This window comes from Alosa sapidissima, chromosome 10 (genome assembly GCF_018492685.1).
Source record: "Alosa sapidissima isolate fAloSap1 chromosome 10, fAloSap1.pri, whole genome shotgun sequence".
Taxonomy (NCBI): Eukaryota; Metazoa; Chordata; class Actinopteri; order Clupeiformes; family Clupeidae; genus Alosa; species Alosa sapidissima.
In genome coordinates, this window is record NC_055966.1 from 14964046 (window position 1) to 14979501 (window position 15456).

General features: G+C 44.2%; 1 protein-coding gene across 1 annotated transcript in view; it reads right to left on the reverse strand.

Annotated features, from left to right (window-relative positions):
- The window catches only part of ascc3 (activating signal cointegrator 1 complex subunit 3), a 195417-nt gene that overhangs the window by 80983 nt on the left and 98978 nt on the right, over window positions 1-15456 (reverse strand). Inside the window, 2 exon segments of the mRNA XM_042106573.1 lie at window positions 6191-6262; window positions 8260-8436. Of these exon segments, the coding sequence (XP_041962507.1) occupies window positions 6191-6262; window positions 8260-8436 (249 nt within the window).

A 15456-nucleotide genomic window follows, 5' to 3' on the forward strand; every position in this document is an offset into this window, starting at 1 on the left:
ACTTTCCAGAGCAACTTCGGCTGAAAAACCACCTCTGCCTTTAGAGGGGTTTTTGAAGGGCTTTCTGGTTGAATATTTGACCTTTTTACATATCTAAACACAAAGGAAGAGTGTCTTGTCACCTCGCTAATCTGTATGTTACACCACACTATACCATGCCATTACATTACACTGTAAGAATGGTTGTGTTTATCTAAAATGTGACCAAATTGTTGCACTCACTGATCTAACAAAGTGTTTGTGCTAAATGGTGTGTCCACCACCGGACCTGTTCTCAGCGACACTGTGGCAGTTCATCCTCACAGCATCGCACTGCCTGATTAACAGCTCATTTGAAAAGCACACCTTATCTGTGCCCTTCCTGAACTGTGCATCAACAAGGCATTATGGGATAGATCGATGAGACACTTAACACCTCAATACATATGGATTATTACATTTGAGGTCATGGTTGCGGACCATTTATACAACCGTGTTTGTTTGAATGCAAACTTTAGTTTGGATGTTAATGCAATTAAATGAACAGAAAACAACAAATGTATGATTCCTTCTGGGCTAGTATTTATACACTATTTTCTTTTTTTTTGTACTATTTTTTTGTTGAGAAGAAAAAAAAAGTCTAATTTTCTCTCCAAAAGAGAACACACACACACACACACACACACACACACACACACACACACACACACACGCTTCGGTTCCGCAATGGTAAAAGTCCGGGGAGACCTTCTACTGCAAAATGTTATTTATCTAATGTTTTGCCTCTCATCTCCTCCCTTCCCTTCTCTTCTTCTCTCTCTTTTTGATCAGTGTGCAGCAGTGAGGGAGCTATGCTGGCGTATACTGATGGCTCCTAAGCTTATTAAACGTCCGCCGGCCTGCTGTCCGTCGCCACTAGCCACAGCGGGGGTGGGAGAGGTGGGAGGGCACTTCATAAGGAAAATTCCATCCATCACACGCTCCCCAATGAAATTAATATATGTCACAGCCACTTCTGAAAATTTAATATCAAGCTGGGGCACGCAAGGGAGGCCTGCGGGGCCCAGGAGCTGGCCCTGAGCCTGAGAAAAAAGCGATCCGCCACATCATCAACAGCCGCCACAGAGGGTGCGGCAACCTTTTGCCGCTCCAAAACTGCAACTCAACTCACTTTTGGGGCATAGTTTTGAGGGTGAGAATGGCTGGTGGAAACCGCACTGTCGCACAAAATAGGACCTGCTATGAAGAAAGCGATAAAGGTGCGGTCAAGGGCACCGACTGGGCGGAGATGGGCCCAAGGTGATGAGTTAAAGATTTTCTTAACGCTGATGAACAGCATTGTCAAGCAATCCCTTTACAATAAATGGGATTACACAATGCAAGACTGTGTTCTGTGTCTTCTGGTATCACAGCACTTTTTCTGGTGTTCAAAACAATTGGCCTGTCCCCAAGTCCCGCCCATCTAACGCAGATAAGCCAATGGCAGTAAAACATCAGCCACACAGGCCCACACTACAACTTTAGCTGAAAACTCCATAGAACTGCACTAGAAGCCATGATTCAGTTCTGGCTTTATGGGGTTTTTATAGAGAAGAAAATTGTGCTGGGCAAATGACATGCATGGGATTAATGCAACGCTGATACATGCAATTAATCAGAATTAATTGCCCCCTTGTCAGCCGAACCGAAAATAGTATTTGTTGTGGCCGGGATAAGCTAACGTAAACACCTCAATATGCCTAAAGTTTAACTTAGAGCAGAGAGATGCACCATGTAGTTGACCGTGTTCTACAGCTGGTGTGCCAGTAATCACAATGTGCTTTAATATTAAACCATTGGCTGTGTATATACGGTATATACAGTTATTTTATTAAACCAGTTAACTTTGTCATTAACTGAGGATGGCTTGCAAGCAAAACTAATGGTAAACTATGCCTCTGGCGCTTATGCTTGTTTATAAATAACTAAATGGAACGGGACCAAAGCAGACATGCTGCAGCAGACCTCTTAGGAGACATACTTGTTAGTAAAACCTACTGTTAGAACTAAACATGGTGAATCAGCTTTTAGTTGCTATGCAGTTCAGCTCTGGAACCAATTTTCAGATGAGATCAAAGTTGCCCCAACTGTAGCCAGTTTCTAATCTAGACTTAAGACCAAACTTTTCTCAGATGTTTTCTGCTAAGTGATCAAATGCTCATTGCCCAGTTCACAGAGCACTCTTTGGGTGAGTACTATTATTCTTTGTAGTACTATTGCTGTCCTTTATTGGGCAATGGGGGATTCTGTAAAGTAGTTGCCCTGTCATTCTAACAGAATAGACAGATCGGGCATAGTTAACGTGTAATGGCTCGTTCTTTACGGCTCAAGAGTTACAGCTCTACTGGGTTTCTCTGAAACTTTGAGTGTTAACTATTTGGGTGTTCCTACTCCATAAGGGGAACTATTGAGCCCCCTGGTCGGGCATTTTGGCACTGAAAGGAAACATATGTGTGCACACACAGTTTCAGACTATTTCAAAAATCTGTGCTGCTGTTCCCTGGATATTTGACTAGGATCATTATCACGGAGTTACACATTTTTGAATCTGAGAAAATCTTTCAGCTAAAATTGTAATGTTAGCTAAAAGTTAGCAAAGTTGGAGAGACACTGAGATCTGTTTATTTTTCATTACCTTATTCCTTAGACCCTTGTGTCCTTGTAACATAAATCAATTTAATTATTTGACATGTGTAGCTTGTCAGACCTGTTTATTTTCAATAGAAATAAACATTTTAGATGGACACATAGAAAGTGATGGTATGTAATCGGCACATACAAATGTTCCCAGATAGAGAGGAATATGTCACTATGGCTATATTCAAAAAACATGCCTTGGCAGACATTAATGTATCGCCAGAGTTTTAGACACCCTGTCTAGCCAGAACTGGCCGTTCCCACCAACCATGTCCTCCGCCAAACTAGGGCCCCTAGATTTTCTGCCATCAACCACTATGTGTGTGTGTGTGTGTGTGTGTGTGTGTGAAACTGTCACAACATGCACACACACACACAAAGGTGCTGATTTGGAGCCAACGCTCCAGGGGGTTTGTTGTTTAAGCATCAGGCCACTATAATTAGATTGCGGCTAATAGTTCAAAAAAGACGGATGACTTCCAAATAGCGTTAATAGCTTTGACTGTCCCTTGACACATCCGTATCTATCGGTCTCTGTGTGTGTGTGTGTGTGTGTGTGTGTGTTTTGTTTGGTAAACTCTGGCACAGACCTGGTGGGCTGGACTGGGACTTGGATACACAGAGCAGATGGACCCAAACCGAGACTGCATGCAAGCACACACCCACCCAAACACACACACACACTCCCATACACAGGAAGAGACAGACACAATCTCTCTCTCTCGCACATACTTCTACACACACAGCCACAAAAATAGGCACACACACTCACCATCTCTTTCTCACACACACCCCACACATGTAAACACACACAAACACACACACACACACACACACACACACACACACACACACACACAGTCACAGAGGTAGACAGACAGAGACTATCTCTCTCTGTAACACAAACATGCACACACACACACACTTATTCATACACTTCCTCAGTTAATTGTCAGACTCTGAGGAGTGCAGTGCTCAGCCAATCAGTACAGGGCCTGGAGCAGAATGTCTCCTATGGCCTCACAACTGTTAACTGGAGTTGGAATAGTTTCACACACAAACTCTAAGCTCAGACCAGCAGTCCGCAGTGAAGCTGGTGCACATCAGCTGGTCCTAGGCCCTCGCGCCAGACAGAGAGTAGATGAGTTTGCTTTGGGAAGTAGACGGACCGGGTGTACGAAAAGACAACCATACAGTGAGAATTCATTTCAACTGACTAAAGCATCACACAGACCTCAACACCAGCTCAATGACAGAGCAAGGTGGTCTCAAGGGCCAAAGGGTTAAGGGGGGTTAAATATGGTGACACCAAACATAACTCGCCTTCAGACTATGTTGTAAGGAGTCTTGAACTTGAGATGTAAATCTGTGACATGTAATTTTGTTGGAAATGTTGATATTGTTTGCTCATCGCAAATGTTCTCAACTGCAGAAGAGGAGAAGAGGGTCCGCCTGTCCGTCCATATGTACACATGTGTGTGTGTGCATGTGTGTGCATGTGTGTGTGTGTGTGTGTGTGTGTCTGGTTACTATTATATGAGAGGGGCGAGAGTTTTTTTTACGCATGTTTTAATTTTGAGGCAATCTTGCAGAGTTCTTCAAGACTTCCACCCATATTTCCATACTTTTTCTGCAGAGACACTGAGACATCTTGATATGCTCTGCCTCAGATACTGTATAGAAAACTCGCTAGCATGATGATGCAGGGAACAGCGAAGCTCAAGAATACCACTGTCGAGCCCTGCAGTCAGGAACTCAGTGTAATCACTTGGCTTGCTTGTCACTGGGGGTGTGTGCGTGAAAGAGAGAAAAAATAAACGACCCACAGGTTTTATATTTATTTAGATGATTTTCCCTCCTGCGGGTAGTGTGGATGCGACCACTTTGGCGCTTCAGTGTGGTCTCCTCACCTCTGTGATTTATGGGATGCAGAAATTGAGTTTGTCTGGAGTCACAGGGCACAAATTGCCACTAGAGAGAGGGAAAGAGAGAGGGGTTGAGGGAGAGAGACGGATAGAGAGAGGGGTTGAGGGAGAGAGACGGATAGAGAGAGAGAGAGCAAGTAAGAGGGAGTTAGAGAGAGAGGGGGGATAGAGATGAAGAGAGAGAGAGAGAGAGAGAGAGAGAGAGAGAGAGAGAGAGAGAGAGAGAGAGAGAGAGAGAGAGAAGGCCTGGTTCTATGCTGGCGACCTTCGGCAAGTCATCTGCAGGGCTGGAGGGAATGGCGGGGCCGGGTTGCGGCGCTTTGCTGGTGATTAATACCGCATTAGCCTTGACTGAACCCGGGCCGTAGATCCCGTCCCACGTCGCAGATTTAACTTTTTTAACTCTGCTGGGCAACATGAGATCACGCAGGCTCCTTAAGGCTGATATACGGTAGCAATGTGTGTGTGTGTGTGTGTGTACGTGTGTGGTGTTTGTAAAACAGGTGAAACACTGCCGGAAAAAACTAAAAGCACATGCCTTGCTTAAAGAAACAAGGGAACAAAGAAACATAGAAACTAGGGTTGTGCCGATGCACGGATATCATCGTCCATCGTGATGGTTGAGTTATCACATATTAGTCTACCGTCTTATTCAAATAATTCCTGACTGTGACGTGAATGTGTTGTCTCGCAGGCCTATAGCCTACATTAGACGTAAAATATGTAGCCTAATAGTCCTATTGAATTATTATTGTTAGGCTACGACTAGGACATTCTAGCGCTCAAGTATTTTTGCGAGGCTACAGCTAGCGGCACATGCATCCTCCTCTGTGTTAAAATAAACCATTTCTTTTGTTAATTATAGGATCAGAAGGTAGCCTATCCGTCTTTCACTGTAAGGCTTGTATTTCATACATTTAGCAAAAGTCCCAGACAGCAGTGGAGTGGTAATCGGGATTCGTTATTTGTAAAAGTTTTTTTTTACTTCGCCCTCCTATAGCCTGGACTGCACGATCGCAGCCCTTTACTTTCACTTCCTGCCGCCCTCATAGTCAGCATAGACGGTAGCCTGATAACGTGGGATGCTGCATAGCGTACTACTGAAGATTTTAAATGAGTGACCACTAGTAGTCTTAGACCAATAGTAGTCTTACGTAGCTTTTTTGCTAGGCCCAGCAAAGGCTGGCAATGTGTAATATTCCGCTGGTTGGTGCACACCCAAGTGTTCAGATTGATTGTCTATCCGGCTTTCACAACGATTTTCTTGGAGCAGATATTCCACACAACTCAACTTCGGTAGCCTGGCCAGTATGTCTCTCTTAGCTGTCCACTTTCATCAAGCCGAATAGCCTATATAATATATTTTTTATTTTTTATGTAGAACATTATAAATGTATTTCTGTACAGACATATGGTAATTAATTAGTGTTTACTACCCTACCCATCCCCCCCCCCCCGACGATATCATCGTCCATCTCGATGTTTTACTGTACACATCGTCAAATGCCAATTTAGGGGACATCGTCCAACCCAAATAGAAACACACACAAACATAAACACACATGTGCACACATTCACATGTACTGTACAATATATGTGGGGGTTTCTACCTGGTGTCCAGCTCTGATTTGTTTCAGGACGTTTTCATAGCACACCTCCTCCATGTCGTGCAGCTGCTGGACCTGAGACAAAGGAAAAAAGAAGACGCACACCACTAGGCTCAGTCTCAACCACTCTCTTAGGCTCAGTCTCATCCAATCTCTTTGGCTCAGTCTCATCCAATCTCTTTGGCTCAGTCTCAACCACTCTCTTAAGGCCCATTCACACCAAGAACTATAAATATCGTTCTCGTTAATATGAATGACTACGTTCACACATAAACTATAACGACATAAAGAACGATATTGTTGGGGATCACTTTCAGAGCGATTTTCAGAATGATAAAAAGCTAATAGCCAATCAGAACCCATCAAATTTTAACCGTCACATTTATTAACATAAGTATCGGAACTCCCCCTATTACCGTCGGTCCCGTATTTCCGTGTCCTGCGTCTTAATATCCATTTCTATACAAACCAAGACGGCAGATTCCTAAAGAAACGCAAGCACCCACACCATAGGTGTATCTAAATTAGCTATGTACCAAAAATGACATTTTACCGTGACTCTAAGAGATGTAAACAGTGTTGTAAGTAGGGATGTAACGGTATGAAAATTTAACCTCACGGTTATAGTGACCAAAACTCTCACGGTTTTCGGTATCATCACGGTATTTCTAAAAGTGTGTTCAATATGTTCAGAAAGCACTGATAGGCCTCACAAGCTGAAATAGTTTCAAAAAGTGTCCCGTTCACATTTTTCTTCATGTTTAATTGGCTATGTGCTTATAGCTTAACTTACCCTACCATACTGTAACTTGGAGTTCGCCATTTCTGTTATTTGGATCCAATGAGTGAGACCAAAGTAAGCGTTCAAAATAAAACTTTAGGCAACTGTATTCTCCTGATAACGTGAGTGGAATGGATTTAATGTGGACGCGAACATAAAAAGACGCAGAGTGGCTACATGATACAGTGCAAATATATTGCGGTGAAAATGTTCCGCCTTTTAAAATCAGGTGTAGCCTAATCCGAATCGTAGTTAAAACCATCAATTAGACAACAGAATCAGTAGGGTACCAGTTTTGTTTCATTGTACCAGGCCTACTGTATGTCAAAATCAGGCTCGGATGAAGCTGGGAAGGATTAAACACACGGTTTCCACACCACGGTAATCAACAGTGATAATTATGATATTTGAAATGAAAACGGTAATTGTTATCGTCAACATTTTTATCGCGGTTTACCATTATACCGGTAATCGTTACATCCCTAGTTGTAAGGCTGCGTGTACACATCCGCTTGGAGCTCCAGTGGAATTTTAATGTCATGACGAGAATTCTCGGTCTAACCGCTCATGTGCCGTTGAAACGGCGTATATAGGCGACCCATCAGGCCAGCATGGTAAACAAAATCGGATATTTCAGGCAGGAAATGCTCACGTTAAGAACCAAACTAGATTTTGTTCAAATCTACACACCTATGGCTACTGAAAAATGTAAGGTTCATTTAGCAAATTTTATTTTGAAGTGTTAAAAATATCATTGTTTTAGAATTTCCGAACAAAATATTCATTGTTTCTCATTGTTCAGTGTGAACGCTTTTATTGTTATGGTTATAGTTATCGTTCTTGGTATGAATAGGCCTTTAGGCTCAGTCTCAACCACTCTCTTAGGCTTATTTGCTGCTTCTGATACCTACAGCATGCTTGGCAGTCCTCTCCGGGTTTCAAGGCTAATACACTGCACTTACTGACAGCCGCAGAGAGACCAACCTAAACATTGCATTTTCTAAAGTCTGATTTTATGGACACCAAGCCAAAAGGGAAATAAGCACTCCACAACACACACACTCATAATTTGACATCATTAGATTAAAGGGTGTCTGTCTGTGTGTACGTGTGTTTGAGTATTTTTACACACATCTATATGTTGATCTTTGTGCTCATCTGTGTGTCTGTCTCTATACATGCATGCGTATATGTATGTGTATATGTATATGTCTGACATGAGTGCATATGTGTGTGTGTGTGTGTGTGTGTGTGTGTGTGTGTGTGTGTGTGTGTGTGCGCCTTTCTTCACCTTGCTGGTGGCCTTAACGCCCACAAAGCTCTGTCCGAGGGGCACGGGTCGGAAGCGGCTGTCAAAGTAGAAGAGGCCGATGTAGGGGTTAACGTGCAGGAAGGACGCCACGTCCAGGTAGTTGGGCAGCGTGGCCGACAGGCCCAGGATTCGGATCATGCTCTGCGTGGACTCCACCTGTGGAACCAGAGAGACACGGAGACATGGGGAGGGGCAACGTGAGCAAGGGCAGAATGAGTGATCACATTTCACACACGCACGCACGCACGCACGCACGCACGCACGCACGCACGCAAGCACAATCCAGCAGCTCTGGGAAGGTGGTCAATGTACAAGGCTATATCAGGCTAATGGTTAGTAAACAGCTTTTTGTTTTTGTTCAGGTGGGTGTCATGTCATGATGGCCTCTGGCATCCCAATCCACTTACCCTGCCTGTATTCGTTTTTAAAGCCCACACAGTGTCCATATACCACCAAGTAACTGTTTTAAAGAGAGTGAAGAGCCAAGTAACTGTTTTAAAGAGAGTGGTGAAGAGCCGGTGTGTGTGTGTGTGTGTGTGTGTGTGTGTGTGTGTGTGAAGGTAATAGAGAAATACAGGGCGAGAAAAGGAGAGGGCTCTATATCTCGGCATCCTGCTGTGGTCAGAGAAGACTACTGTATGCAGGAGCTGTCCCACGCTTTTATCTAGATATTACACTGTCGCGCGTCCTCTCCTGGTGGACATATACTCTCTCTCTCTCAAACACACACACACACACACACCTGATGGAAGAGCAGCCCTTCACACTAATGAAGTGTGCTTTAGTCATTAGAATTCTGGGTAATATGGTTTAGGAAGTACAAGATGAGTTTCTCCCTCTCATCACTAAACCACTCACATCCTGTCACAAACACATGCTTTCAAGTGGACGCACACAGGCATGCACGCACGCACGCACGCACGCGCACACATACACACACACACACTCTGTTACAACCTCTCCATCTCCCACACACCAGTTCTCTCTTCTTCCCTCTCTCATTTTTTTCGTCTCTTTCCCTCAACAAATGCACAAATCTAATTAATACACACATACGCTTCTCAATCTACCAGACTGCTACGGTGTGTGTTTGATTCCAGTGTGACTGAGTTAGAGGCCAGCCAGTGCCCCATGTTTGTAGGTGTGTGTGTGTGTGTGTCTGTGTGTGTGTGTGTGTGTGCGTGCATCTTCTCAAGTCCCAGGTGACTGGAGGCCTGAGGCAGCCACACAGCCTTATGAACTTAAAGCCACTGCTGTGCTTCTCGTCGGACATAATGAGTAGCCCATACTAACTCCTCACTAACCTAACTTATCATAATATGAACTCTTAACTCCATCACTGCACCTCATAGCCTAACATCAATCTATCCCCGACACAACACATTTGACCACAAGGTGTGTCGGATCTTGTTCAGGATGCAGAGAGAGAGAGAGAGAGAGAGAGAGAGAGAGAGAGAGAGAGAGAGAGAGAGAGAGACAACACAAATGCCAAGTGAACTGGTCCCTCGTACTCATCCCCATTCCTACTTTAGTCCAGCAGCCTGAGAGGGCAACCAAAACAATCACCTGAAAAACCTGAAATGCCTCCAGTTCACTCCACTGCTGCTCCCGCTCACAACGGGAAATAGTGCTGACAGAGATCTAGCTCGTGCTGACAGAGATCTAGCCAGTTGGAAAACAGAATAATTGGTTCTCCAGACAGGAGGAGCGGAGCGGGGAACAATGGCAAAGTGGTGTGAAATAATGCAGGCTGCCAGGCTTGGTGTCGAGCCCGCGTAAAAACAGCTTGCCGACTATCAATGCAACAAAGGGATGGATTACTATGCAGGGAAAGCATCCTTGGTATCACAGCAACAACTAATTATACCACCACTAAATTTCAGATGCAGAGTCCAGAAGTCCACAACCCTACATCTTCTATATGTATCCAGCTATAACATGCAAGCTCATTAAAATGTAAGTTTAATACAATTTCAGATAAAATATCTGTACAACTTCTATGCCAGTATATGCAAATTATACTACAGGTATACAGTTCCTGGAGTGCCTTGATCAATCCATGATCCTGGAGTTGTTTTTGCTATACCAGTGGAGCCATAGGACAGCATTATGACACGCAATGACTATGAACCCTACAGCTCTCTCTCACACACACACACTGTGCATGCCTGCTGAGGACTCTTGTGTGCCGAGGCGTGATCTAGACGGAGGGCTGGTTGGCATGCGGGCCACGGAGCGAGGGCCCTTGCATGTTGTTTTGGTTTTAAAGAGACGTGTTGGGGGCCGCGGAGAGCCGGGGCGTGCGGCTTCACCTGAGAGCATCAAAGTACATATCTGATGAGCCTCCACCTCCTGCACCGTCTCCGCACTACAAATCCCCTCCACCTCTCAGTTTCATTACCATCAGTCCTGACAGTCTGGAGGAGGAACCAGTGGAGGAGAGAGAGAAGGAGAGAGGAGAGAGGAGAGGGGACAGAGAGAGAGAGTGTGAACGAGTCAGAGAAGGAGAGGAAGGGAGGGAGGAGGAGCAGGAGAGATAAAGATGGAGATGAATCAGAGAGGTGAGAGGCAGGGAGAGTGAGGGGAAATATGAAAGAGAAAGACAAGGAGGAAGAAAGGGTGAGAGGGTGAGAGAGCGAGAGAGCGAGCGAGAGAGAGAGAGAGAGAGAGAGAGAGAGAGAGAGAGAGAGAGACAAACAAAGCTAGGGAGTCAGAGGGAGAGAGGTTTGATGAGGACAGCCTGAAAGCGGAGCATGTCTCGGATCAAAGGGCTGGGTAAAGAGAACAGAGAGGGAGAGGAGGAGGAAGAGGAGGAGAGCAGGAGGAAGAGCTGGAGTGATTCATGCGTGGGCTCTTTCACACCCCATGAGAGGGGGAACGAGGCAGACTGGGCCACAGGCCATCGGAACTCTTTCTTTCCCTTCCATGTGTCCAGAACACGCTGGCCATTGTGAGTTCTCAGACAGTCCTCTGACTCCTGATGAAAACAGAACAAAATGAAATGAAATGGAAGCACTGGGACGAACGTCTGACTTTTGGAACTGCATACACATGTTAATGATGTGGGGGCCACGAGTGCTGGAAATCAACATGTCAAGGTACATTCATCATGCTGTCAGACCAGAGGGCATTGTGGGTAAGAACAAAAAACAAAAAAAACAAACTAGGGCTAAAGCGATTACTCTCAAATAATTTGATTACAAAAAAATGATCGAGGAAAATCCTCTGCCTCGAAGCTTCGCTTAATTCCCATCACTTGCGTTAGTGGCCTGCTCAGCTCAGGGATTATTGTTTCACATGGACTGTTATTACTGACGCCCGCACCACTTTCAGAATTAAGTTGGCGAGATGACAAAGAGCCAAGAAACCGTCCATAAAAAGCAGAGAAGGCAAGGTGCCATTTGTCCACTACAACAGCACGTCAACGATGATTCAACATCTGAGCCGAAAGCCTCCAGTTGTTGACACCAGCTATTGATGTTAGCTGATTTAATGTATTAGCTACGTATTAGAACGTATTTGTATTTGGTATGGTATAGCGGCTGTAGCCTAATGTCATGAGTCGATATGACGTTAAGTTGTGGAAATTGTAAGTAGTAAAATAATTCATTTAAAATTGCAAGTGAGCAATACACCAAAAAACTCATCACACACAATCATCTCTCCCTCTCTCTCGCAGACGCACGGGCACCTGGTGTTAGGTTAGGCCACCTCACCTATCGCCTACTCCAGACATAATTATTACAGCGCTGACAAAAAAAACAAAAAAACCTGAATTACTTCAAGAATCAAAACTGCAGTTTTGGAGGAAATATTTGCTGTTCTAATGCACCTACTGTACTTCACTGCAGAAATGCAGTATTTTGGACATGAAAATACTAAAGTACTGCACTGTATTGTAGTATAACTGCACTGGAAAAACTGCAGGTTTTGTTGTAAGGGAGGTTGTATTTGGTAGTAATGGTAAATGCTGCAGATGCACAAATCTACAGTACATAAAGCCGATATATTAATTTACTTTGAAGTGTCTAGGGCTAGTTTACAGCATGGCATTTGTAGTGCATATGAATAAATTGCACTTCATAATGCAAAAATATTTTTTATCCGATTACTCGCTAGAATACTCAATTCCAAAAAGAATCGATAGCTGCAGCCCTAAAACAAACAAACAAAAAAACACAACTACAAAACTACATTTGGTGTCTTGTAGAGAATGAAAAATCATGCTCACTACCAAGATTTACAATTAATAAATCCAACCACAGGTTTCCCTATTAAGGCATGTGTGTTGAGTGCAGAAGAGCACACATGCCAGACAGGAGGCCGAGGTTCGGTCTCAACCCGGGCCAATCCCCTCCTCCCACTGGCAGAGGCAGCAAAGCACCTGGGCAGCACTGCACAACAACAGACACTTTTATAGGGCTGCTGTTGCACAACAGACACTTTTATAGGGCTGCTGCCTTTAAAGTGTGCCCTACTCTTCCTTGAAAGGATGGGGTGGGGTGGTGTGTGTGTGTGTGTGTGTGTGTGTGGGGGGGGGATTGGGGGTGGCTCACTGAGTGCTTTTTTTATGTCAGGTAGGACACAGTAATTATTTTTAAAAGGGATTGGGGGGTCATTTGGGCAGAGAAACAGAGGAAGTGTGAGGGAGGGTGTTAGACAAGGGGAATAATAACTAGACTAATAAACAGAAGTGTGAAGAGAGAGGGGGAGATGGGGAAAGAGAGAGAGAGAGAGAAATGAGAGAGAGAGAGAAATGAGAGAGAGAGAGAAATGAGAGAGAGAGAGAAATGAGAGAGAGAGAGAAATGAGAGAGAGAGAAATGAGAGTGAGAGAGAAATGAAAGGAGGAGAGAAAGATGTATATTTTTGTCATGACTACTCTGGTAACGGGAGTGACCCCACTCTTTGTTTCGTCACACTCTCTTTGTCTGGCCAGGGAAAAACGGCTAGAACAGAAGCACACTGTGTGGAGAGTTGCTGTAATTGATGTAAAATGCTCGATACACAATCAAATAGCTTTCATCCCGTTGTTACACCTATCAGGTACACAGGCTTTCTTTCATCTTATACTCTCAAGTAGCTCTACTTCTCATACACACACACAAACAAACACAAACACGCACACACACACACACACACACACACACACACACACACACACACACACACACACACACAAGCAGGCACAGACTACTTCTGAAATCTGTTTGTTCCAACTCCCTGGTGCTGTGGATCAAAGCTAGCGTATACGATAAACCAATCTATGATTTTGCGAACAAAATCGATCTAGTCGGGGTAAAAAAAAAACAGATTCCCATTTCTGCGCTGACGTTACACAAACGACCTGGTGGGCTAGTTCAGCAGTCCTCCACCATCCATCATACTCCATGGTCAAACATGGAGGTTGAATGTGTGTGTGTGTGTGTGTGTCTGTGTAAGAGAGAGAGAGTGTGTGTGTGCATGCATGCATGCATGTGTGTGCATAAGAGAGATGGAAACACACTGGAGTTTCATAAGAAATGCCTGAGAGGTCTGAGGGGAAGGAGGAGAGAGCATTAGAGAGATAAAGAGAAAGGGACCGAAAAGGATGAAGAGGAGGGAGAGAAGGAAATTAATGAGAGAGAGAGAGATCAAGAGAGAGAGAAAAAGAGAGATAGAGAGAGAAGAGGGGCGAGGCAAGAAACATGAAGAGAAAGTGTGTGTGTGCGGAGAGGCAGGACAGAGATACCAACCAATAAAACACACACCTCACACCAATCACTGAGTTTAGGAGTCACACACACACACACACACACACACACACACTTTTTAATGGGGCAGCCGTGACCGAAAGTGAAGGTTAGCGCTTCAGACCTGTAACCGGAGGGTTGCCGTTTCGAACCCCGACCAGTAGGCACGGCTGAAGTGCCCTTGAGCAAAGCACCTAACCCCTCACTGCTCCCCGAGTGCCACTGTTGTTGCAGGCAGCTCACTGCGCAGGGATTAGTGTGTTTCACTAATTCACGGATTGGGATAAATGCAGAGATCAAATTTCCCTCACAAGATCAAAAGAGTATATATACTTATACTATATACTTTTCTCCCCCTCACACACTTACCAACCAAAACACTCACCATCCTAAATAACAATCATCTGTGAAAACTGATGAAAGCTTATGACTCATGTTTACATATCAATTTCTCTGCTTTTATATGTCAAAGAAAATAGGGCCATTTGGGGGGAAGGGGAGAGAGAGAGAGAGAGAAAGAGAGAGAGAGCTTCTTTTCTCTCCACACCAATATTTTATGGATGAGGCCATTCACTTTTCTCCTTCCACAGGCAACAATCTTGCTTACGGCGCGTCAATCAATAATTCAAAGCCTCTTACACACAAGAATACCGCCAGAGTTTGGAGTCCAGACGGAGAGAGAGAGAGATACAGTAGAATGAAAGAGAGAAAGAGCGGTGTAGCGGGTGAAGTGTATGACATCACCAAATCAATATATTCGCAACAAGTGTGGAGTAAAAATTGGCTACAAAAGAACTGAATACTTCACTCAAGGGCGTGGGGTGAGACAGGGTTGCAGATTGAGCCCAATTTTGTTTGAATGAATTTGCGGTGTTGCTGAAACGATCTGCAACACCTGGGCTCACCCGGTTGGACACGGAAGTTAAATTCCTGCTCGTTGCTGATGACCAGGTGCTGTTGTGGCCCACTGAAAAAAGGTCTACAGCAACACCTGGACCTGCTAGAGCAGTACTGTCAGAACTGGACCTTGACAAGACAAATTGGACAAATCAAAACGTTATGATCAGCCAAAAGGAACCACGACCTCAAGGAACTAGACACCTTTTAAAACCTTTGTAACAGCAGCCTATTTAAAATCAACATTCTAATTAAAATCTGGTCCAAAATATTCAACACTGTAATCCTACCTATTGCGCTTTATGGATGTGAAATATGGGGTCCACTGTGTAAGCAAAATTAGAGTAGATGAGACACACACCCTGCAGAAGCCCTGCGTGCTGAATACTGAAGAAATGTGTTAAATCCAAAGAATAGACACTTCACATATCACTTTTTCTTCATAGCCATGTCAATAAAGCACATATAATTGAATTGAATAGATTTGAGAGAAAGAGAGAGAGAGAGAGAGAGAGAAAGAAAGATCAAGAGACTCAATTTTCAAAAAC